A 27,619-nucleotide genomic window follows, 5' to 3' on the forward strand; every position below is an offset into this window, starting at 1 on the left:
TGAGTCTCTAGTTCTTTCTGCAGCTTGTCTTTCCAGAAAGGAGAAATTCTTGACTAAAATACAGATGAACCTAATTCTTTTCATGTGATCTAGTATAGGGATACCATAGGAAAAGAATGGAAAATTCTCTTATGCACCTCTGATTGTTCAGTAAGAATGACCAAGAGTGTGGGTTTGAGAAAGATCTAAAGCCAAGTTTGATATGATGGTGTAAAGTGCTATGACTCATGGTCTCAGGAGGTAAAACAGGAAATGGAGGTATGTGTGCAGCACATTTGTCATTCCTGTCACTAACACAAGGTAACACCACCAAAAGTGTTACAAGTAAGGATTAATTGGTACCAGCAAATGTGCCAGTCATACTACAATAACAAAATATACAATTTAGTTGTCAAAAAAAAAAAGAAGAAGAAGGGGGAGAAGGAAGGTGAGAAAAAGATCTTTAAAGTATATTTGAAAAGAAGAGAAAATAAACAAGATTTGAGAATCCATTTCCATTTATTATGCTAAATTAGTTACTAAAATATGCCTGTATCTGAAACACTATTATTAACTATATTTCCAGGCAAGGCCTTATTCATCACTGAAGCTGAAGATAATTTACAGTATTCCTAAACTTTTTGAAGAGTTAATGCCCTTCTGACAAAACACAGTGTTTTATACTTACAAAACTGATTTCACAGCATAATTTAACTCATTCTTAAATAACTGCACCAAGCCAGATAAGGATTTACAATATTAACTGTTCAAATAATGTAGACATTTAAAGATAGATAAATACCTACTAATTTTGTTTTATTGTTCATTTTCTTTGCTAACAAGTAAAATGTGCCTACAAATCCAGAAAGTACCATACATAAGGTAATGTACTATTCTATTATTATAATATTTTCATTTCTAAACCCATAAAGTCCATGGAAAAAAACTCTATGAAAGTCCACGGGGGAAATTCTTTAAAAAGTACTTCATACATGCAAAAACAAATACAAATAGACAATTAACATATGAAAATTTTGTTAACATTATTTTTGGCCTATCAAAAACAAACAATAATAAGGAACTGGAAGACTGGTGCTCTGTAAGGCAATTTTATAACACAAAGTAAACAACTAAACAAATTAAACTCTCTGAAGGTGTGATTTGCTTCCAGGAATTTATTAAAAGAAAATGATTAAATAAGCACACAAAGATTTATGCCTAAGTATGTTCATAGAGACAACCTAAATGTTAATTTGAAGGGAACAGGTTAAATTACCAAGGCAGTCTGCTAGTGTAATGATATAAATTTGTATTTATTGTCTTGAAAATTTGTTCTAAATATATTTACGAGATAAAGGCTAAAGTAGATATCAAAAGGGTATATGTAGCATAATACAATTTTGCTGATTTATAGGCAAAGATTAAAAAGAACGAATTTAAAAAAGTATTTTATTTGATACATTATAAGAACTTTTGTAAATGCTACTATGTATCACCACCCCAACACAATAGAGAAAAGAAAATATTTTAAGTGATAGGATTATTTATAACATTTCCATATATTGCACTTGTGAATAAGAAAAACAATGTTCTTTCCATTAAAAAGAACTATTGGCCATAATTAGGAAACAATACATTTCTCCTTTTCATCTCACCATTTCATAGCATCTATAGCTCTCAAAAGGCAAACAAATTCGTGTATCCAAAAATATATTTAGCCTCACTAATTTCTCCAGTTTAAATATCTTATGAATTTTGAATTTTTAAACCTACTTTGTTCAACAATGTATCACGATCCTTAGCATGTCGGTATATATGTCATCCATTCAAATATTTAGAGAATATATTGTAGATTGTACAATAATACATTTTACTTGCATGGTCAAGCTCCTTCTAAGTTAAAGAGCTCTATCAGTGATAACAGGCAATTACGATTTATACCAAGTGACCAGCATTCCAACCAGATGAAATGGATTAGACTAGAGGCAAGCATGGTCACAAATTTCTCTGGCCCTCAAAATGATAATTATATTTCATTCCAGAGAAGAGGAACAGAGGAATATCATAAAGGAATATCTCGCACCTGGTATTGGGTAAATATGCAAGAATACAAGCAAAACCCAGCATAGATAGAAAGGGAGTTAAGTTACTTTTGCTGGTCAGCACTTCAGTGAAAATCAAAGAACTCTGGCTACTGAGATTCCCAGAATGAATTAGATCCAGATTCTATAATCATAATTGCCATTTATATAAGGGTATGTGAAACCAGCCTCCTGTTTTGATGCTTACCATAAACTTGCACTCCCCTAGCAGTCACTGCTTCAAACTACCAAAAGTATATATAAAAGCAATTTTAATGACTTATTTTGAATCTGATGCACCTAAATATATCTGATATATATCTTAATACACATGCACCTAGACATAAGAAGACATGTAAAAGAAATAAACTAGAGACTTAAAATAGTGAATGCATTTCCCAAATAGCAACAAGTTAAAAATGGAAGAAATGACCAAGAGAATCTTATTAAGAGACTGGTTAATAAGCAAACACACACACACACACACACACACACATTCTACATCAGTATCATGGTCTTCATCCTTATCTGTTAATTTTGACTATGCCATCAAAGGTAACTAAATGTCAAACTGATTTTCTTTTATTTGGTCTACATGCTACAAAGTAGCTTACTTATATGCACCTCTTATTTGGGATTTATTATTTGGTAACTAAGTTCTTAAATTGGGAAATGCCATCAGTATATCTCTTAATGATTTTCTGTGAATCAACCGCATTATTCAAATATGTTCTATTATAAAATATTACAGAAAATAATGTGCAACATCTACATTGAGCAAACATGAGTCAGCAAATATGATCATAGAGTCCCTTCCCCTCCCCACATTTACAGTTATTCTTTGGGACTTGCTCTCCCCTTTGCTGGATAAAAACTCCATCAATTCTGCACACTGTTAAGTGACTTTAGTCACTTTGGGTGAGTAATTAAAATGTTCAGTATAATTTAATAGTTAGAACTTTGGACTTCTCTCCATTATTTGGCCATCTCTGATTAGGAGACTTGGGGTCAAAAATGGGAGAGTAGTCAGCCTTTTCTCTGCTTTGCAATTCCTTGTTTCTTCCTTCAGAGCTTCCCATGTCTCATGCATTGAAATAGAGCCAAAAGGATAGGTAAAGGAGACAAATTTTCTATTCTTTTTTCAACTTTGTGTGTGAGTATGGTGAGTGAGTGAGTGAGTGAGTGTGTGTGTGTGTGTGTGTGTGTGTGTGTGTGTGTGTATGCGTGCGCTGGGGATACAATCCAGGGCCATAAATTACACCCTGAGTTTCTGTTCCTGGTTGACAGATATCTTATGAATGGGCCTGGTACTCTGACCCTAGAGCAATTCTCAGTGGTATTTTTCTCTTGTGCACGTGGTCTGAGGTTTTTTGGAGACTCATCTACTCCAACAAGTACCCTCCTCCAGCTCCTGGCTTATACTTTTTGCAGTCGCTAGACGCTCAAACACCTAATCACGACTATAGTTTCTCCCTTCTCCAGCATTTGTTTTCTCTTCTTTTACATTTTAACAGCAACCAGCCTGTCCATTCACTTAGACTTCTCAGGTGGGAGTTAGACACACTGAGGGAAACAGCATGTTCTTTCAAGTGGTTCTGCTAAACACTTTGCCACTGGACCTGAAAAGAGATTGGGGCTTATAGCACACCAAGATTCACTCCTTTTCCACTCTCCTATGTCTTCATTTGTTTAAAATCTCATCGACCACAAAAGGGTGATCATCTGTTGATCAATGCCATCTTTCTTTCTCAAATTCTAGTGTAGAAATGCAGCATCTCTTGCTTTCATGCCTCAGCTGGAACTAAACCTCAATGCTAATAGTATACCTTTTTATAGTATCCGGTTTTGATAAGAGTTGTTACCTATTTAAAATCAGAGCAAAGTATACTTTCTGAGTAATCATATAAGAGTATTCAAAATATTAAAAATAAATATGACATTCATAAAAATGTTTTGAATATCATCATAACATAATATGAAAAATGTAACTGTAAAATATTTTGTAAGTTATCAAAATATTTTAGTTGATAAATTAAACATAGATCTGTTCCTTTTCTTATGTATTCATTTTCCTCCCTTAAGGAAATACAAAGCAATTTGATTCATTTCCTCATGGAATTTGCTGTGTACTGTCTTACATCACACAACTGTTAGAATATTTGACAAGACCTGACATACTCTTAGAGCATGGGCAAGAATGGAGTCCTAACAGAGAGGAGAGATAGCAACTGATGGCCAAAATAGCCAATAAGAGCTCCAAATTTATCATAAAATAATGAAATGAAATAGTAGGAATCTTTTAATATACAGAGCCAAGGCAAAGATTATTTAGTAAACATAAGAACTCATAATAAAGCATGTATTTAGCTAGACGATTGGGGAAAAGTTGACATTGAATGAGGCGATATTATTCAGAGAAGGTTACTGCAAACTTAATTGTCTTGTTTATATAAAATTATTTTTGTTGGAAGAAAACAGTATGTTATCTCCATAAAGAAAAAAATTCCTATTTCATAGAGCATAACTGTGTCCAACCATGGAATATTCCCTAGGAGTTTTGTAATTAACTTTAAAATATATCGAATTTTGTTGATTTTTAAAATAGGGGAATATTGATATTTCCTTGAAATTTCCATTATGAGTGCAATAATAAATGTTATTATTTAATAATATATCAAAAGTTTGCTTCAGTTTCCTATTTACAACTAGGATATGAGTCAGCTTTTAATAATATTTGCAATGCTGAAAAAAATTAAAACAAGTAAGACAAAGAAAGCCAATAAAATGTAAGGAAAAAATTCATATGCAGCCTAATTTGTACACAAAATGCATGCCATGGAGTTGCTTGTGAACTTAATACAATTTAACTCTGAACTTACTAAGAGTCAAAGTAAAGTGGAAAGCAGGCTATGCTATGAGAAGCATTGTACTCATAAATTAAAAACTAACACATGGCTCAGGGGAAAGTGTAATTATTCTTAACATTAACCAGAAATTAATCCATGGATCCTTTTCTAAGAGATACTTTTACAATATAAATGTATGTCTTTTATTTTCTTTGCTTTTTAAAAAGTAACATATCTGATTCAGTGAGATCTATTTGTGAAAGATCCTTCATCCTTCTCCTGCTACAGCATGTATTTCAGTATTTCAGGAAACCTTTTATATGAGTTTCACAGGCTCTGTGTCAGCCTCCTGCTGGGATTGGCCACTGAGACAGCTGCTAGGACACTGAGGGACAGGACTAATGGAGAAGTTGTACTTCTCACCCTCTCTATCTGCAATGGCCCTCCTGCACTTGTGTATGCAGAAAGTTCCAGCTTATACTAGTCTCCTCACCCTATGTTTAGTACTGGCTTCATTTCTGGGCTGTCTCGGTATCCCCCTGCTTGCTTTCTCACTCTTCATCACTAATGGAATCATATAACTATGTTGAATAACTTTTTCTTGAAATACTCAAGAGTTTTATGTTATCTTGGTGACGGATACAATAATTCATTATAAAACAGTGGCATATCATTTAGCTCAATTCAATATGAATAATTTTATACTGGGAAATATCATCGAATGCATTATTGCCTACATACCACATTTCCAGGAATGCATAAGCAACAGTGAATAACAGACAGAGAACTTTACAGGAAACACATTCAGTCAAGTATAGCTCTTCAGGTAGAATATTAGAATTCATCAACACCAATGCAACTGATACTTCAGAACATGGATTAAATAATGCGTCTTCAGTGGACATGCTCTCCTGAGAAGTTCACCAGAAATGGACACTGAAATCCACAAAAGATATCCTGGGGTAATAGTATCTTTCTACTCTACCTACAAACAGCATAGACAATTAACCCAGGACTGCCCTTTATCTGTAAGTATATAAAAGATGTATATGGAAGGCAGTCTTCCCTTCCTATCTCCTCATTTCACTAAATACATAAACTAGGAAACTCTTTATGACTCAGAATGTATGATAAGAATATAAGAAACATTTTAAAGTTATCCAGTTAGTTGACATTGGTAAAGCTTTTCCCAAGGACTCTGACTTAAGGCCTAAATAAGAATAATTTATTATAGTTCATCTTGAAAATCAACACATTCTCACTGGAGAAGTCATATGTAAAGTCACCTTCAGCAGAGAGATGAGCTTTTAGAAATCTCTAATGTGTGGCGCCCAGCATGCTTAAATAGAAAGTGCTCATTGGGAAGCCCAGGAATGCTGGAGACCAAGTAGCACCAGTGCATATGATGGCAGTTACTGCAACTCAAAAAGCAGCTTTATTTTGTTCTGAAGTCATTAAATTTTTTAATCATATGGCAAATGCCCTAGTTTTTATTACATGTACATCAGACAAACTTTGCCTTCTGACATGACCTAACTGGGCTTCCCAAGAGGAAGAAAACTACATTGGCTGACATCTCTTAGTCTTCATAGTAGTTACGATTCCTATTAACAGTTCATAAAATGACATCATAAATTTGTGTTGCAGTGCCACAAAGAGGAAAATATGGAATGCCCTCCATAAAGTTTCTATTCTTAGTGTGTTGGCAAGTTATGTTTCCCCATTTGAAAGGCTGACTTGTACCATTCCAAAAATCACCAGTTCTGTATCTTCTGTGAGGCCTCTTTCCAAGGAAACTTATCCCACCAACACCCATTTCTATCACACCTACCTGAAAGACTTCTTAATATCTTCTGCTTGAATTGTCTTCAGTATCTCTTGGTATAACTGAGGATCATTCATTCCTGAAGATATGGCATCAGAAGGGCAACTTGTATGTGAATAATAACCTATCAAAATTCCAAAAATAAATAAAATGGTAGCTGTGCAAAGTAATTTTAAAAGGTGGCAAAAGTTGCAACGGTTGCTCTTTGGTGCAGATCTAGTATAGTGGGCAATGTAGTCAGACTCTTCTTGAAGTCTCTGGAACCTTCCTTTGGGTGAAGTTGCTGGTTGAATGGAATCAAGATTGAGGTCCGAAGTTTCTGAGTGCTCCAGGTTCTGATTCTCAGCACTATCTACCTGGAATTGGTCAAAACCAGGCTCCTCCAGTTCCTTCTCCATGTCCCACTCTAAGTCAAGTGCAGTAGCTTGAAGGTCATCATTGTCTAAGTACTGTGAGTGTCCTGAAGCCCTTTGATCTGCATTGACCTTCTGATAAGCCATCTTTTTACCTACAAAAATAAGAAAAAAATGCTTTCTTTAGCTAAACTATTTTTTTTAAATCACAAGGTGAAAACTAGCAAAGGAAAAGCCAATAAACATATTGGTATCCATAAAATTTTGTCATTCTTATAAAAAGTAGTATTTGAGATAATAATTAAATCATGTTTTGCTCTGGACATTACTGTAGAAAAGGAAGATAAAAACAAAAGTATAAATTAGTTGGTAGAAAAACTATAAGAAAGCATGTTAAAAATCACAATCCACACATACAAAATTAATCTTTAAATCAGGAGAATAACAAAACTCACAAATGCACAACTGCAGTGGAGTTTAATGTATACCCCACTAAACTTACACATTTCAAAACAACTTTTAAAAATTTAAGGGCAAATACAATATGAGTGACTCAGTATATTAAGAGGTAAGAAAAGGATAAAAGACCTTAGGATGATTATATTTACCAGAAACAGTTTTAAAAACACAAATCCTTGGGCAGGTGGAATGGCACAAGTGGTAGAGTACAAGTATAAGTTTAACTTCTAATACCATCAAAAAAACAATTAAAAACACAAATCTAGGATAAGAATAAGCAACACAACTAAATTAAGTAGCAACTCAACAAAAACACCGGCAGTGTCATACTTACATAGTCACAGGCTACTAAAAGGAGTGAAGAGTTTCAAAGTGATTAGAGAGAATCAAGGTATTCCAAGGAATCGTGACACGAATTGGTCTGACAAATTGAACTTTAAATAAAGGTCTGATATGGCATTAATCCAAAAAGGGAAACCTTTTGCTAGCCTAGGAGGGCTTAGTGTCATAACCTTACTACAGAAGTGGCAGATGGAGGTTTTTCTCCCCTACCCAGTTTTGGATGACAGTTGTTGCATCCTGCAGAGTGGTAGTAGGATAACTGTGCTAATTAACTGCAAGTTGTCTTAAGTCTGTACTCAGTAACTCACTAGTGCATTATGGTTGCACAGTAAGAGTATTTACACTTAAGTTTTCTGTGTATTGGTTACCCCAGATGGACTCTAAGGTCCCTCACCATGTTTTATGGTTTTTCTGTACCTCCTACTGCATGGATAGAGAAGAAAGCTCAGCTGATAGTTGATTAGTTATCTTAGGGCTAGTGATTAACAAGTGAATACCAATAAAGAAGACAGGAAGACTTCATGAAAGGAAGTCTTGCACAACATTACGGCTATAGATAGCTTCAATCCTAGCAAGCAGAGGCCCATATAATTAAAATGTTTTGCATTCTTAAGAAAGTTTAAATAGAATTAAATATAAATTTTGCAAAGCAAAAATTATAGATTTTTCATATGCTAAACTATAATGTTGGATTCAGTCTAATCCAGAGTTGACTCAATAAGGATGAATATCTTGTTAATGTCAGGCTTGGGAAAGGCAAAAAACACAAAGATAAGCCAGGCCTGGTGATGCATGCCTATATTCTCAGTATTCAGGAAGTGCTGAGGCAGGAGGATTGAAAGTTTAAGGCCAACCTGGGCTACACAGTGAAAAACCTGTCTGGGGAAAAAGAAAAGGTTAGAAAAATACACAAAGATAAATGGGTCCCTATTCCCCAAACAGGGGACAATCCAATCAGAGTTAAGAGACAGATACATAAACGAACAAGGAAGTCAAAAAAAATGTGCGGGATAATTTGAAGATTGATTCTAGCAGAAAATATAGGAAAGGATTCTTTAAGAAAGTGACCTCTGAGTTGGTTTTGACAGGAGAAGAGTAATATGAGAAGAGGGCACTGAAGCAGGGGAAAGTTTAACCAGCACCCAGAAGGAATGAGGATGGCCCATTTGAAAATGTTCGGTGGAGGCTGACTATAGCTAAAAATGGAGTGCAAAATATTCCACACATATAATATAGCTTTGTTTTATCTTCTTTTTTTACATTTAGTCTATATATAAACACTAAAATGATACTCTGTTATCACATAAGTATTATTTGTTAGGTATTGGAGCAACATAAGAATGTTTTCACATACTGTTTCTTTTTCCTTCCTGACTCCCTTCTTGTTTGGTCTTGTTTCCCAAGTGAGTCAAAAAAAAAAGGGCAGTATTTGAATTCCAGTTTTGGTCTGAAATCAGACAAACAGAGAAAGTGAGCAACATATGGGCTTAGTGATAATTATTCAGATAGGTTAAATGGTGGTTGATTAACAGGAGAGAAACCAAATCATGTTTTGTTTAAGAAAATGTTTTTTAAAAATGATAGAGGATATGAAAAATCTGAAGGTAGTAGACCAAAGGTTTTCTACAATCCATTATTCGAAATCTGTTTTGTTATAGAAGAGAAAGCGAAGATCCTAAATTGAATAAACCTATTAGGACTGAGAAAAGTGAAGTTTGGGTATATACTCCCTGAAGTTACTTGTGGTTTTGTACAAAATAATACTACAAAGTTAAAAACTTCACAAACCAATTTATTTTAATGTGCATTGTAAGCTGCAATTATCTAGCACTAAGCACCTTTTTCTTCATTGACTTAAACATCAGCAAATTGCTAGTGCCTTGGCATGATATGCTATTTACCTGTCTATAATTTCAGCTTATATATTGTTGATTAATTTACTCATACACCATCTCAGTGCAGTTTTCTAGGTTATTTTCTCCCAGTTTCATGAATCTCTCTCCTTCTCTATCTCTATTTCTATCTCTCTTTAATGACTTTTTTAAAAATTAAATTTCAAAGCATGGCTTATGCTTAAGGAAGACTTGGAATGTGGGAGTTACTAGAGAAATGTGAGATTTCTAATTCTGACCTCTAATACAAACATTCAAAGTCATTTGTCTACAAATCATTTAAAAACCAACAGTAATGATGAGGCAGAGTTTTCATCACTGACCTGACAATAGGCATTCAATCACATGTACATCAGCAATTTAACGCTTTTCAAACATCAGACAGAGTCATCAATTAGAGTGTAATACAGATACAGATATTAACTCCTCACCATGATGTATATCTGCCTGACACCCTTACTACTACTTTTGGAGTTATTACACATTAATAAATTTCAGAAAGGTCTATCTTTCAGGAGAACTATACCTGGATAAAAGGTAGATTAAGTCACTTGGTACAATAAAAAGTGAGAGTTTTGCAGGAAAGTTATCAAGGGAATGAGCACATGACAATATACATAATTAAAAATGTTAATCACTTACTTGACAAAGTTAATTATACATATATACTATAATATATAAATTAAATATATGTATATATAAAATACATACATACATACATAAATACAGATGCATTTATAGATACATATATTAGAATTTAGTAGTCCTTTTCTTTAAATTTTCTTCCCTTATGGAAAACATTATAGAATTCTTGCTAAAATCTAATGTACATATATTTACCCTAACAATTTTGTTTCAATTTTATCCAATTATGTATAAAAAATCAAAAATAATACTGAATAATAAACTATCAAAACCTTGGTAATATTTTCAATTTAGAGACAGCATAAATTATTTTGTGGGTTCAAGAAAGCATGTAGTTCCCTGTAAAATACCTTGCCCTATTAGACAAGTACATGACATTATACATTTGCTTTTACCAGAATTTTCAAATTCTCACATGAAATGAAAATGTTATATTAAGAAGAGAAATCATAGATAATACCTTAGATATGACCATATAATTATATTATTCAAACTTCATACTTTTCCATTACTGATGCACATTAGCCACTTAATTAAAATTGCCATATTACTTTAAGGCCATACCATGTGGATGACTTAAAAAATATATGTAACAGATTTCAGAATATATCACCATAAATCTTTCTCTGAAAAATGTGGAATTTGGAGCAGATAAGGTCACAGAAACTCGTGACATTTCTTCTAATGGAAATATCTATAACACCTTCAGTTTATATATTGTGACATCTGGTCTTTTTAAATAAAACCCAATTTTTATGAAAAGCATAATATATTTACCATGTTATTCACTGAGATAAGATCCCTTCTCAACCAGAATCACAAACAAATCTAAATTGTTTTTAAAATTCAATATACCAAAACATTTATCTTTTATATAAACTTGTACCTGTATAAGGAAAAATAAAGCAGATATAAGTTGAATTAAAAGATATTTTTCTAGACTATGATAGACTTAGATTAATTAAAATGAATCTGCATTTATATGGAACATGTAATTAATTTAAAAATTGATGCTTCTGCATGCCATTTCTCTCACACATTCTAACTTGCAGAAACTAAGCAAATTATATAAAAGAGAACAAAAATGTCGTAATAAGTTGAAATTTAATATGTAAATATAGTCTCTGGCTACTACAGATCTGTTCTAACAAAGTAGCTGGCAAAGGTTTTAGAAAATAAATGCACATTAGGTGAAAGTTTTATTTAATGAGTTATATATTACTAATGTCACATAGAAATATGATCATACAGTATTTCTTTCTTGATGATTAATTACAAGTAGAAAAGTCATTACACAAATGCTCTGACTTTATAAATCTCCAAGTTAGAAAAGTATATTCTGAGGCTACCTGGTTCAAACTCTAGCTGTGCTATGTAATTTAGGCCAACTATTTCATATCTTTATACTTGTATCTCATATTTTTAAAATACAAATAAGTATAGAATCATATTTGTACAGATACTATGTAAAGTAATGAGATTTGTTTACTTAACGTGCTCAAAGCAGGGTCTAATATATTTTACATGATCTACTAACAAAAGGGCATTACAGAAATTCCATACAGTTAAAGAAAACGGAAATATTTGGAGCTTACAACTTTGAAATACAGCCTTAATTGAAGTGAGGGATGACCAGAAACCTCAAGTTTTAATAACAAGGCCCTGAAGATAATGCGAAATGGAGCTGTGATAGCTGAATGCTTTTGAGAATGGGAAGCAACCTTTGAATCATCAGCTGTGGTACAGAGAGACACAAAAGATGTTTGGCTAATGCCGATATAAAAGTCTTTACACTTGGCTTACAATCAGCAATTCTACATTTGGTTATTCTAGAACTGAGTTTCTTTTTAGCCAATTTGCAAAAAGCAGAATGGAATTTTTTTAATATGCTAAAAAATTCCTTTTAATAGTTCCAGGAATTAGCAATATGCAATCATGAATATAAGTAACATAAGATTGTGATAGAACACTGTGCTTGTCATAGGTGGTTGGTTTGATCCCCAGACTATGATGCTATTGATAGTATTTTAGCTCAAGCAGTACAAAAGACCATGCAAATCTTATTAGAATTAGGAAGACACTTCAAGGCTTTCCTGCTTCTAAAAGTTATTTTACAAGCAGATTAAACAAATGACTCTATGCAAATTAACTTTAAAACATAAGGCAGACTCACAATTTCTGATGACAGTTCTATGGTTGAATCTTTATGTACAATGGGAAAAATATTCATGCAGTGTTTCCTGAAACTTTGAATGTCAACTCATTTGCTGTTTTAAGTAGATTGATCTGAGGGAAAGGTGTGTCTTAGAAATGTCAGTGCCTCATCAGAAGCATTCATTATATATGCACCTTCTGGCATTACTGTAGGTCCTATACTAGTGGACTATATTAGTACCCAAGGGAATTTTAAAATCCAAGTTTAAGATTATTCCTTATAGACTAAAACCATTTGACATAAATTTTTCAGTATGAGCCTAGTTTGTACAAATAAAGTCCATGTTTATATAATAAATTTTTGTTGTTGAAAGCTATAATAGTCTCAACTTGAAAGCAAGGCAAAAGACAAAACTACAAAAACAGTAATTCAGAAGACTGTTTCCTGGCTTAATTTTTCATTATAATGAGGGGTTTCTTTCACCTGTGGCTTGGCATTTGCCATAATGTCTATAAATGCATTAAGAATTCCTTATTTAATTGCAATTTTGTATGTCAATGGCATAAAAGAAATAATAATTATTTGTTTTTCATGTTTTTCTAATTGGATAAGCAGTATGTGTAAAGTAAGGGAAAATTATTACCTGTGCTTTATTTTGAGAAAAAAAAAAGTCAGTCAAAGCCCACTCTAAAATGGGTAAAATACACTGAATTTAGGCAGAGCAGATAATCAAGTTGTAGAGTACGTAGCTAAAACTTTAAGTAACCTTGATCTTTCATTAAATGATTCGTGAAAGGAATGCTTAGAGGATGCCAAATTAATGAGCTATAAATTGCAAAATGCAGTCAAAACCATTTGAAAGAAGATTATTTGATGTAATCCAGCTGGTTTGTGCAAATTTGTCTTAGATCACTTGCATATTTATGACCACCTGTCAGTCCCCTGAGTAGCCCAGCCTGAGCACTGCACTTTCTATAGCACACCCTAACTGGATGGTTAGTTGGACTCACTAGCCTGAATTTATTGTAAGCATTTTCAACATCAGAATGATATAATTCAATTTACCATTTGGCAAACAGAAGAATTAATTAAATGAACCAAAACAATACAAAGTACACTCTATGGGTGTCCTGAACTAGTAGCTTGAACATTTAGTACTATTTGGAATCACTTTCCTGTGAATTTTTCTCACTAACATCATGAACTCTTTTCACACAGAGATGTCAGCATGGTTCTTATTTCTGTTCTGGACTCATTTCCTGATATTTTTGGTGTCTGGTTCCAGATTCAACAGTATCTTTTTTTCCCCCTAGTCACCATTTCTATTTATTATATAAATCTCTGCAAGTATTTGCTTACTTCCACAGAATTTATGTCCTGCTCATCTTCAGAGTATTTGAAGTAGCTTACACAAGAAATGCACACACAGGAGATAAATACAACCATAAAATTACAAAGTAAAGAGGAGTAAAGGAGAAAAATTCTAATGCTCTGTCTAAAGGGTGCCACTATTGCTGAATTTTGATGTAGATGCAAACTCAATGCAGTCAGGGAAGGAGGCTTTCTAGGGGTCTTCTAGGTCCTATCAATCTTTTGATCTCACTTATGAAAGCACAAGGCTGTTAGTCTTAGTGGAAAAGTTGTTTCTAATTTTGTTTTCTTATCAAATTTATCTCTGTCTTGAAGGTGCAGGTTTCTATGGTGGGGAGATATTTTTCCCCATCTTGGCAGAGAAATCTGTAAGTCTCCTTTTTGTCTTTTATATTTAGATTTTGATACACAGAAGTAACAATATCTTCATATTATATTCAAAACACGCTAATAGATTATTGAATAAACAGTTAAAATGACCCAGGGTTTACTATAATGTCAGAGTTTTTAAGGCATTATGCTATTTAATCAAACAATCCTATAATTTAAGTAGTATTACTTCCCCATCCACAGATAAGCTTATCTGAGGCTAACAAGTAGAAGAGCGGGGATAAAAACCTAGGCTATCAAAGTCTAAAATCCAATCTTTTGCACATCACAAGCCACCATGATCTGTAGGAGTTCCTCAGGTTAGCGTGATGCTAACAAATGCAGAGATCTTACGATCCCTGGTTATGTCATCCATGTGACTGAAAGCACCAGTATTCTCGGCAGTTCAAGCTTCATGGTCATCGCTTAATACTTAGACCTCTGGTGGCTGCTCTGACTCAAGGACCTATAAAAGATCACTGTCACTTGTTCTCCACTGCCCCTGCCAAGCATCTGTGTTTCCTGACACTATGGTTTTGAATAAGAGAGAAGTGTTTCCAAGCCTATTGCTCTAAGGAAAAGACCATAACGGCCACTTTATGGTTTCTTCCTAGCAACACTTTCAAACTTTTTCCATTTTTCCTATTGCCGAAGGACAAAGCAAAACTTGGCAGATACAGCTCATATCCAACCAATACTGACCTGTTTTCAGCCATTAAAACTCTAGTTCATTCTGTCCCTCTCCCTACTATCTGTGGTTTACATGGGCCTGAGAGGGCTTTGAGGGTATCAAGAGTTAACACATCAATATGACCAACACTTTGCACTTTGAGAGCTCTCCGCCAGACGGAACCTCTTAGTTTGATAGATACACAGCAATTTTTTATCCTTTCAGCCAGCATGAATGATCTTAAATTGTTGCTTTTTGACTTTGGCTTTTGGATTTCCAGGAACAGCCGGATGAAGCTTTTATCTACATCAGGGCACTAAGCATTCTATTTTTCACATTTCAAAGGTACTTTATTGGTTTACTTTTTAAATATCTTTACTTTTCAAAAAGTATCAAACAGGTTTCTACAAACTAGAAGTGTTTTCTTTATTCTAAAGTTCACATTTCTATATTTTCTGAAATGATAACACAGAAAAACAATTCATGACCCAGAGTGGTAATCCATACTCAGAATCTTTATGTTTTAATTTTGAAATGGCTATTTTTCATGTGTGTTCTTTTAGGATGTTAACAGGAAAAGTGTTAATATATCATGAAATTATGGTTCACTGCTGGGAAAGAAACATCCAGAGGAATACTTTTGTATAGCATGTTTATATTCATTTAAAATTCTGTTACATAATATTCATAGTATGAACGTTTCCATATATATTGGGAAAGTTTGAAAGCCTGTTCTTCAGCTAAAGATCCAAGAACAAGATTCAAGTGCAAAAATTTAGTATTCAGCTTTCAAACTCTTCAGAACAAACTAAAGGAAATTAAGATTGGTGATTTGACTCAAAATACTATAGTAACAGGAATTACTAGTAAGTTAACTGTATGGTATGCTCTTTGTAAGATAAAGAGCATGTGTATTTGGGCTAAAAATTAGTTTTAGTGAATTATTATGTTTTCCTGAGTACTAGAAATACACCCCCTGGAGGTGAGGAGGGGTTGGGGGGAGAGGGAGGGGACAGGTGGTAGGGGGGAATAAAAAATAAGAAAATAAAATAGAAATATATTAAAAGTATGAAAATCAAGACTTGTGAAGTTCAGTCACTGCTAAGAAAATACAAAACAATTTTCAGTTGATAATGACAACAGAATAGAGATTGATAGGTCTTTTCAAGAATTATCTAAGGAACAGAAGAGAAACAAATTGCCCAAGATTTGGCTAATTACTCTTTCATATTCTAACATTTCATATTTATAAATATGCATAGGTCTGAAGCTAAACACACACATACACCCATGTGCACTCACACATTCTTCATGGTGTTTTTATTCTTCATGAACAAGAAATTAAAGACCTTTTTCTTTTCCCTTTTAAATTTTAAAACTCTTTGCATTCAATTTCGAAGACCATATATGAATTAGCCATCAGTTACAATACAGAGAAGCTGAACTGGACTCTGCAAGCAAAATTAAACTACCCAGTAAAAAATACCCATTTTCAGAATGTTTTAATTTAGGGGCATAAGTATATTTAGAGCTACATGAGAATTAACATATTGTTGCTTTACTACTCAAAGCTCTGACATGAAACAGGCAACTTTCATGTAATCTTGTACTACATGGATATTCTTCCAAAGAGTACATGGAATTCTCAGCATGGAAGATACACAGAACACATACCAAAGTGCTCCTGCAGGAAGGCTCTTGTCATTCCACATACAGAATGACCATGCATTTGGGCAGCACTGCCATTGGGCAAGAGGAGGAGAAGCCTAGAGACACCATTTAAAAACACAGAGTTTGCAAATATAGTGAATCCCAGCAAGCAGGAATTCACACTACTGGGTTAGGGCTCAGCTCACTCTTCATCCTAACTATGTTTACAAATGATATCCTACTCTGAGAATGAAGTACTCCAAGCCTGAAATACAGTGAATTATATTTTATATGGTAACATTTTATAAAATCACACTTTATACAAATGACTTCTAGCTCCATAAAGCTGTCTTAAAAAGGACATGGATTCCTGGTTTGGATACACAGTATGATATCACCACTAGGGAGGCTGGGGTGGGCACAAGCTTTACTATATTTGAGACTTTCTGTCAATCTACAAATATTTCAAAACTTTAAAACATGGTTTTTACAATCAATTAGTAAAATTTTTAAGAAAAATGATTAAAATGAGTATGAAAACTAAGCAATATTGAACAGGAAATTGCTGCACCAGAAGACAACTCCATATGTACACGGGTTGCTGTGATTATGTCAGCTGAGAATGGTTCAGTTTATGCATGATAGGAAATTAACTAGTAACATGGAAAGAACCATCCAAAAGAATCAGAGCAACAATGCCTAGAGCTCACAAAGAGCTGGAAACAGTGCCAGCTCCTTCCACCAGAGTAAAACTCCTGATGTACCAGTCAAGGGAAATGGAGTAGAATATGCAGAAGATTCTTGCTAGACACTAGGAAAGAATAGTTCCAAACTAAATGCTGCTCTAATCCCATCAAACAAAGTATAAAAGACCCAAAAGGATTAAACTGTTTTCCAGTAACTTAACTAAGTCCAGGAACAAAGCCAAAAAATGTGAAAATACCCAGCACCTGGATTAAATGGGTACCCATATGTTAAAAAAATTAGCATAGATACATACCTTGTGTGGAGGAGGCCCCCATTTTAGGGAGATGTAGCAGAGAATGGCATACCAAGAAACAGATGAAATGTTGGGGAGGGGACATCGATCTGCTGGGGGCGGGGGAGAGGGCTACAGATAAAATGAAGAAATAAAGGCAAGCTTATAGAGATGCTCCTGCTCACAGGAAATTCAAACCATGATCCCAGAAAGAGAAAACCAACCAATAAGGTCCACAAAAATGGAGAAAGCCAATCAAAGGTGGCCTAACCCAAGGTATAAAATCTACTCTTAACCCTATCTTGGTGTGCTATGCTCTTTTGCTTATCAGCCACCATTTTCTCCCCTTTTAATGGCATCCTAATAAATCTTTGGTTTCTCTTACTCTTCTGATTGGTAAATTCTTTTACCAACCTGTTTCCAAAGTCCATGACACCTTATGTATTATACAAAAGTTAATACTTACCATAGATCTAAGTGTAAAATCCAAAACAATAAAATATCTACAGCAAATGTGAAATACCAGAAAAAAAAAACCTTGAACTAAAATTAACAATGTATTAAAATTAAAAGCTTTTATTCTCTGAAAGATAATGTTAAAAAACGAAAAGACAAGTTACAATATGTGCAAATCACAAATCAGGTAAAGGGCTGATATGCACAAATGACCCTTAAAATTCAATTCAAAAATGGACAATAATCTGAACAGGCACTTCACCATAGAAGATATACAGATATAAATAAACATATGAAAAGATACTATTGAAGGTCTGGTCCCCAGCTGGTGGTGCTATGGAGATGTGGTTGGATAATGGGGGCTCTGCCTTCATCAATGGATTAATATCTTCAGGGAGTCATATTATGATTGGGAGTTGATAGAAAGTAGGAGGTAGGATATGGGTTTGAAAGACCCCTCTGCTTGACTTGCTCAAGTCCTTCCTTCCTCTCACCACTGTGCTTTGTAAAATAGCCTGCTCAGGCCCTTCTCCCTTTTGTGTGATGGACTCAGCATTAAAGTCATCAGACTTGGTTTGTTGTTTGGGGGTTATGTGGTAAGGCCTTTCAGACACAATTACACATTTACTGTAAGTACTTAATGTGACAAATTGTTGTTACAATCAAACACACAAAGATTTACAATAATCTTCCATTTCATCATCAAGTATATAGAAGAAAGATAAATACTGAAAGTAATGTGTCATGGAAGCTTAGCAAAACTTGGCTTCTGGGATTCACATGATGATGCTTACTTTTGTCATCTCAGAAAGTTTCTCAGCCTGTTGGGGCTTGTATTGGCTCATCTGTGAAACAGGGACAAAAATGTAACAATCTATTGATATTGCTTATGAAGATTAAATAAAAATCTAAAAGTGCAAAAAAAATAAGTAGGTGGTGGGGTCTAGTTAGAAGAAGTGTGCCACTGGGGTGTGTCCTGGAAAGATATACCTTATCCCAGCAATCCTTCCCCTCTCTATTTCTGCTTCCCAGACACCATGAGGTGAACAGCTTTATTCTACCATTCCCTTTTGTCATGGCACAGGCTCTTTTAAAGCACATAAGACCTTTATGCCCTTGCCTGAAATTCTGTCTCTCTTCCTTCAATGCCTTGCTTTCAAACTCTTATAGGCACACATTGTACCCTCAAGCTGTCTTCCTCAGATTCATTCTGTAGTTAATTCATTTACTTGTCTTTATATCTTGTAGCCAGCACAGTATCTAGAATCTGGTACCTGTTCAATAAATAATAGACTTCAAATAATTTGTGACATTATAAAGTATAAAATTTGATTACATAATTGTTTTGCCAGCAATGTGTCAAGAAGCAATTACTTTTACTCATTCAGTCTTCAAAAGAGAATGGTAATACTGGTTTATGTACTTTTAATAATTAATTGATGAATAAAATTAAATATCATAAGTGAAGGCATTTGATAAACTATGAAGCCCTATGCAACTCCCATTTGTTTTAAAATTATAAACTATTAAGCACCAAGAGAGGTAGGTTTGAATTCTGGATCCACAATTACTTGCTTTCAACCCTGAGGAAAGTCATTTTTCTTCATAGGTAAAAGTACTTTTTTTGGGGGGGGGGAATGGAAAAAGATGGAATAATTTCATAAAGTTTTGCTTTAAGTGTTATTTATCAGTATTAAATCATTAGTGAAATACTATGAATGGTGGACAAAGATTGGTTAATACTAATTAAATGAATTACTCTCACATGGATGCACACATCCAACCACCCCAATTCCTAAATTCTGCATATTGTAGTGAGGAAAAGCACAAGCAAATTTTCATCTTGAGTGTTTGAATTTTTCCAGTCTCCAGTAGGAAACTATATGTCTGATGTAAAGGCTGCTGCCAGGGGAAATGGGACAGAAGATCAGAAGGCAAAAAGAAGCAGGTTGTAGAGAAATGACAAATCTATTCTTGAACTCATGATCTTCAGGTCCCTTTGACACATAATAAGGTTGTTATTTGTTTGTATAATTCAGAACTATTTGTTATGTGGACAGCACTGAGTTAAAAAAAATTCAAGCCCTGTATCTTGAAGCGGACTATGTAAAGTGATATTATGGAAGAAGAATAATTCAAGTCCCCTCCTGTACATAATACATTTTGAAAGGAATGTATCCAGAAAAATTCATTTAGTTATGTCCAGAACAATCAGGACTGACTGTGTAGAGATGAAGTGCCTCAGTCCATCTGCTGATGATATTTATTGCTTTTTGGCATCTTCTACATATTTACCAAGCCTATGTAAAAGAAAGCAATGCTTCTTATTTCTAGGACAAAACAGATGGTTCTCCAGCAGGTAATAATTTAATTAAATGGTTCCTAAAGCTTGAACAAATTGCTCCAAAGAAAAGAAAATATTTTTATCTATCATTTAAAAGTAAGAAATGGGAAGAAAAAACTAAATCAAGTTTGAGTTTTGTTAAAGCAATAAAATGAAACTTTACTATATCTCTTGTTCTTCACAAAGTTCATCTCCTTCTCTGATTTCCTCCCAAAAAATAGAGTTGAAATTGTCATAGGTAACATTGATGTTGGTCCTCAGGATCAGGTTTCATCTATACCTCTAAGAGATAATTTTAAGCCAAAACAAACAGATTTTGATAAAGTTCAATTCAGGTATTTTAGAACAAATCTAATGTGTGAAAGTCAAATGAGGTTGCATAATACACTTTATGGACAAAACAGGATGGAAATAATGAACTCCGTATCGAAAATGCAGACTCAATTATAATGGTGGACCATTACAGTTAAAGCCAAGAGGCCCTTTCAAAACCCCTGCTGCAATCCTATATTGTCTAGAGGTTTGGAAATTAAAAACAAAACCCTGTGACACATAGATTAAAGGTTTTATTAGTAGTAGAAAACAATAACATTTTGCAGCCAAACAAAGTAAAGATTGTGCACTTGAGTTTAACACAGAAAAGTTTGTATCCCAATACTGCCAAATTACTAACTATGTGACTTTAGGCTGTGAAGTTAATTTTCCAAGATTTTATTTCTCAGCCTGTACAAACATGCCCATATACAGACAATGATTGTATTTATATGGTCAATGTGTGTCTTCACTAGATAAATTTCAAACACTTAGCATAACCCTTAAGACAGAGAAAGCATTAAACAAATGGCCACCAGTTATCATTGCCTTTAAGATTTATTAAGCAATAATAGTATGTGTATAATATTAGAGCTACAAAAGCATAAACAGAAATACATTTGAAATTGTTTCAAATAAATTATAATTTAGAGTTAGGGGTTTAGCTAAGTGGTAGAGCACTTTCTAGTGTATATAAGGCTTGGGTTCAATCCTCAGCACTGCAAAAAAAAAAGGAAAGAAAAGAAAAATACAGTGTATAAGGATGATAAAGCTACTATAAACTCTAAAGCCTAATCAGGAAGTAAAACATGGAATCTAAAATAAGAATTTAGGGAGGCTGGATGCAGTGACTCATACCTGTAATTATAGCTACAAGGGAGGCTGTAAGTAGAAGGATCACAGTCTGAGGTCAGCCCCAGGTAAAAAGAGTGAGACTCTGAAAAATTACAAAATTTAAAAAAAAAAAAAAACTCAGGTTCTGGAGCATGGAAAGAGTGCCTACAAAACATGAAAGCATGAGGCTCTGAGTTCAAACTCCAGTACTGCAAAATATAAAATAAAATAATAATCCAGGAATGGTTAGACTAAAAGAGGGCTTCAATGGGAACAAAGGCTTTGCCTAAGGCTTACATAATAAAGAATCACTCAAAGAAATAATGAAGATCAGCTGAAGCATGAAGTTAGGAACAAGCATCTACATATCAAAATCAGTTGATGGAGAAGATGCATACCAGGGATCAGAAGAAAATAAATTTAGACCTTAGGTCAGTGGGACAGGAATGGGTCTGCATATGGCAAAGGTGGTCATCACAGTTTCTTCCAGAATAGACACCATGAGAACCAGGTTTCACAAAATGATGATACAGAGCAAGATGAAGGCTGGCACCAAGGACAGCATGGCAGAGGAACAGGATAACTAGAAAGCCCTCAAGAGATACCATGGATACCTTCGAGGACTGAAGGCCTTTGTAGTAAATACTATTGCCTGTATCAAAGTTGAATTATTTGGGGCTCAAAATATATATACTTGGCTTAAGAATTTTATAATCATTCATATGTAATTATTTGTTATAATTTATTAATATTGATTTAATTATATGTAGATTTTATAATTATAACCATATTTATAATATATGCATGAATTTTGCCTCATGATGTGCAGAGATAATGGTGACAGCAACGCAGTTTTCAACACTCATATTCTCAACCATCCATCTGTTCCCAAAATGCTCACTGGCAAAGGAGACTATATTGGTATTGCTCTGACAGTTGTGGAAACTGTTGACTGATAGCTGATGTCCTGCTTCCCTCCTGTAGCAGTATACCCTGGGAGAGGAGCTAAAAGTTATGAAATAGGCCCAAGGCTCTTCCATTCTAGTCCTGACTGAGTCAGCACCAAAGAACTAACTCCAAAGAGAACTTCTCAAACGCAAAATTAAATCTTATACTTTTTCTTGAAAATTGCACAACACAGATCATTGATGTTATGAATTCTCATAATTTTCTTACATTTTGATGACAGTTCTAATGAAAGAGGACCTTATTTGAGGGAGAGTGAAAAAAACTCCAATATTTGTTTGATCATGGTGATAACTGTACACTCGCAGAATTTATTGCATGGAAGAAATTTAGTCAACACTCAGACAAGTTAAGTCTTGGTTAAAAGGCTAATAAAAAAAATTAAAGAAACAGGATCACTAAGGTGTTGAGTTCCATTTTAACTTGTTGTTTCCACCCAGAAAGCTAACAGTCCAAATGTTTCAGTACTTAAAACATTTTAGAAAACCATTCTTATTTCAAGGATGACTCTTATTTTATAAGCTTAAATGTTAGCCAATATAAATGAAAAAACTGCTGGGTGCTGCAGATGTTTTGTTTAATTCCACTGCATACATCGTTTTCTTTTCTGCTTTGGTTTTCCTTTCAGACACCAGAACATTAAACAAAACACTAAAGTTTACTTTAATAGAATGAGTCAAATTTCCAGTGTTCTCCCTAATTATTTTATGTTTAAAGCTCAAATATTAAATAAACTGAAAATAAATGCTGTTTTTAAAATTTCTTAACACTCTTCAAATACTTCTACCCCAACTTGTCACATGAACAAACACCAGCGGTCAGATCTTAATAAAATCCATTTGATTTCACAGTCCATCTGCCTTTTGAAAACAGTTTTTTCTCTGAACATGACTTAATGAACCTTTAATTTAGTTTCCATTCAGCATCCACTGAGGGTCATTAAAGACAAAGTCTTAAGTCAATGCACTTAATTACAGTCATCATATTTTATTATACAGCACCTTGTGCCAATTGTCACAGCATTTTCATAGATACTGAATGATTAAACAACTGTGTGCACATACACATCACTTGTACTAAACACCTACATTTGAACAGTGTCTTTGAAAATAATGCCTTTAGAGTATTTGCATTTGAGACACTAAATCCTTTATAGATTCCAAAATAAAATATTTTATAAATATTATTTCTTAGTTATGTCTATATTAGACCATGTCTCAACTTGTAAACCTCTAAACAGAGTTACTGCATCTAGATGTCAAAATACATGGAAGCCAAAGTAATTTATTTTAATATTTCATTTTTAGAAAACTGAATTAGGTAACAAGCATGGATATTCTAAGTATTTATTCATAAAACTTTAGTGGAGTTTTGTCACTCATCCAGGGCACTGTCCCAGTTTTGACAGTTTGCCAAATTCACATTATATTCCATCCACTCTGTTTGTCTTGGTTCTTAATGATGCTTCCAGCCATAATTACACTATATTTCACATTCTTATCAGTTATCTTTTAAAATTAAGTGTAACTGATTTAGTCTCCACCCTTTTAAAATGTAATCTTTAAATGCCCATCCTCCTCTAGAATAAAGTAAAAAAATTGCTTGCCATTATCTTTGGTAGAAAGAAATCCCAACCTGTCTTTTACAGCTCATCTAATCTTTTGTTATGACACATTTTATACACATGCACTGAACACCTGTGCATTCATTAATCACTTAAGAGATTTGCCTAATTTCATCTATTCCAAAAATTTACTTATTTCAATTTCACATCTCTGAATTCATTGTGAGTCTTTACTGCTACCAAGGTCCAGGAGAGGTTTTGGCATATTTCACTTGTTCACGTAACACTTTTTCAGCGCTAATTTGTTTGTTATTATGGAACTGGCTAAACAGCTATAGTTCCTCTAGGTTTCAACTTATTGAGCCATGTGAGGAATATTTTAGGAAGGACTAGGTTGGAGTCTTGGTTGTTGTATGGTTGTCACTGGTTTTATGATTGAGCGACAATAATAGAGCATTACCATTTTTCCTAATGCCCAGAAATGAAATTGCAGGGAAAAGCACAGATACTCAAAACTCTGAATCAAAAAGTTTTGAATAGTCATCCTCCAAATGTGAAATATATAGGAAGAGTTAAGCTATTTTATTTGCATTTTTCTTTTCATGTATGAAAAAATGCAATATACAACAAAAAAGCTTTATGTAAAGAAGCCTAAAAGAGTTCTTACAATAAGGATGTGTATTGAAAGCTTTTGAAAAATGGGCAGTGGGAGATAAAGGGGTAAGGGAAAGTAATGAAAGGGGTCAAATGGACCAAAATAAAGTATACTCACAGTGGGCATACATTGAGACACCCTTTCAACATCAACTTAAATATTAATAATGAAAGACAGGTCTGTAAAATAGGTACAGTGTGGGAGGGAGATACTAGTTGGAGGGGAGGGTGAATGAAGGAGATTAAGGTGAGAATATATGGTTGATGGACTTCATATACCTATATGAAAAAGACAAATCTCTTGCAGTTGCTTTAAGTGGGGTGAAGAGGGGGATGAAGGGGACAGACATTGGGGGCGATGTAACTAATGTACCATATGAGTTTAATCTGAATTGTCCCTATGAATCCCCCTTGTATAACAAATATATCCTAATTTAAAAAGCAACATGAATAAAATTAAAAACCTAAAGTTTTTACTTCTTAGAATACATAATAGTGCACCTCACAATGTACCTTACACCTCAGATGTAATATACTTTACAGTATAACTACACCTTATAACAATAGTTTAGATTCAGTGACATAAACATTTTGAAACCTTCACGGTTCGTATTTTAGATAATTTGTTTGGTCACTTTGAATTTTTATTTCGTTGCTTGAAAAATGGTGATAACAATAGAACATGGGTCATAGGATTATCATGAAGATTAAAGGAATTAGAACAATGCTTGGCATATAATAAGTGCTCATTAATGTTACCCACCCTGTCTTATTGTTTATTTTATACAGAATTGATGATATATCTCTTATATATTTATTTTCCTCCTTTATCAATAACTTTGTATTCTTCCACTCTTCTATCTTCCTGCTCATGTTAATATGGAGAATATTTAATGTATAAAGAAGTAGAGTAATTAATATATTAGACATCAATACCTTTACCACCAAACATCATCCTACCTCCATCCACATTCCTACTCATTCTCCCCCCATGTTATATTGAAAAAAATACCTCAGGCAAATAATTTTATGTGCAATTATTTTAATTCATAATTCTAAAAGGTAAAGTATATTTTTACCATTAATTTCTATTCAGATACATTTGTTGTGCAAGAGGGATTCATTGTGACAATTCCAAATAGGTTTATATTGTACATTGATTAGATCAATCCCCCTGCCTCTCTCCCTCAACCTCCTCCCCATTCCACTTAAAACTATTGCAAGAGGTTTTTTTGATCTACTTCATAGAAGTATATGAAGTCCACCAACCATAGTCCTTCACCTTAATCTCCTTCATTCAACCTTCCCCTGCTAACAAATACTCCTCCTCCACACACACTGTACCTATTTTACAGTCCTGTCTTTCACTATTAATATCTAAATTGATGTCCAAAGGTGCTTCTCGATGTATTCCTGCTTTGAGCATACTTTACTTTGGTTTGTTCAACCCCTTCCATTACTCTTCCTTACTCCTTTACCTCCCCCCCAACCGTTTTTCAACAGCTTTCAACACATATCCTTATTTGCTCTATATTCATAGATGTTATGTTTTAGGATTTTGCTGATGTGTATTTTAACATAACTACAATACCATTAGCCACCAAAAATTATTATTAATTTCCTGATATTATAAAATATCTCAGAAGTGATCAACTCACAAATGTTTTTTGAATAAATTACACTTGAAAAATTCTAGTTGAAAAAGCAAGAAAGTTAATGTAATTTATTTCACAAATTATTTTTACTTTTATTTTTTTTTATTATTGTGCTTTGTGGGGGTACATTGTGGCATTTACAAAAGTTCTTACAATATATCAAATATATCATACTTGAATGTAACCCCTACACTCTTTTCCTTCATACCCCTCTCCCCCATTCCTGGAATAGTTTCAACAGATATCATTTTTCCATTTATATACACATGTACACTGTATTTGCACCATATTCACCATTCTTCATAATTTCCATGCCTCCTCCTTAGCCACCCCCCCACTACTACCAAACCCCCAAGCAGGAGCTGTTCTGCCCTCCTGTTCTCCGATTTTGTAAAAGAAAAAAAGAACAGGAAAATGACATTTTTGCTTATTTAAGATCGATGCACAGATCAATAAACATGTCACACTTCCATGTTTATATGTATTATAGCCCGGTTTGGTTTATCTCCTCTATTTTTCTTCTTTCTACCTTAGTCCCTCCAGCAATTCCACACCTAGGGACATACCCAAAGGAATGTAACTCAGGTTACAGCAAAGGCACCTGCACACCCATGTTTATTGCAGCACAATTCACAATAGCCAAGCTATGTGAACAGCCAAGATGCCCCACTACTGATGAATGGATCATGAAAATGTAGTTACACATTTTCTTGAAATGAAATTTTGTCCTTTGCAGGTAAGTGGATGGAACTGAAAAATATCATCCTAAGTGAAGTTAGCCAGGTTCAGAACACCAAAGGCTACATGTATTCTCTCATATGTAGAATATAGAGCTAATACAAATGCAGCAATTCTATGAAAAACAGGTCACGTTAAAGGAGTTCACATATGGGGAGGAGGTAAAAGTAAGTTAAGAAGGTGAATATTAGGGTTTGCAGAATGGCTCAAGTGATAAGAGTGCCTGCCTCGCAAGAAGGTGAATGTGGTTGATGTACTCTCTATGCAAAAACATTTTAATAACAAAAATGGAAATTATTTTCTAGAGAGAGGAAATGCAAAACAGCAGTAGACAGAATGACGGATTTCCCTAACTTTAATGGATAATATCTCCAGCTACTGAAAGTTTAGTTTTGATAATAGTTTTGCTGAATATAAAATCTAACCTAAAATAACTGACATATCACCAGACATTTTAGTAGCTTTGATTAACATTATATT

General features: G+C 33.9%; 1 protein-coding gene across 1 annotated transcript in view; it reads right to left on the minus strand.

Moving 5' to 3' along the window:
• Naaladl2 (N-acetylated alpha-linked acidic dipeptidase like 2) overlaps positions 1 to 27,619 on the minus strand; it is an 807,008-nt gene that overhangs the window by 769,075 nt on the left and 10,314 nt on the right. The window contains exon 2 of the mRNA XM_074073742.1: positions 6,738 to 7,239. Coding sequence (XP_073929843.1) covers positions 6,738 to 7,239 — 502 coding nt within the window. The remainder of the gene's footprint in view (positions 1 to 6,737; positions 7,240 to 27,619) is intronic.

Source organism: Castor canadensis, chromosome 5 (genome assembly GCF_047511655.1).
Source record: "Castor canadensis chromosome 5, mCasCan1.hap1v2, whole genome shotgun sequence".
NCBI classification, from domain to species: Eukaryota; Metazoa; Chordata; class Mammalia; order Rodentia; family Castoridae; genus Castor; species Castor canadensis.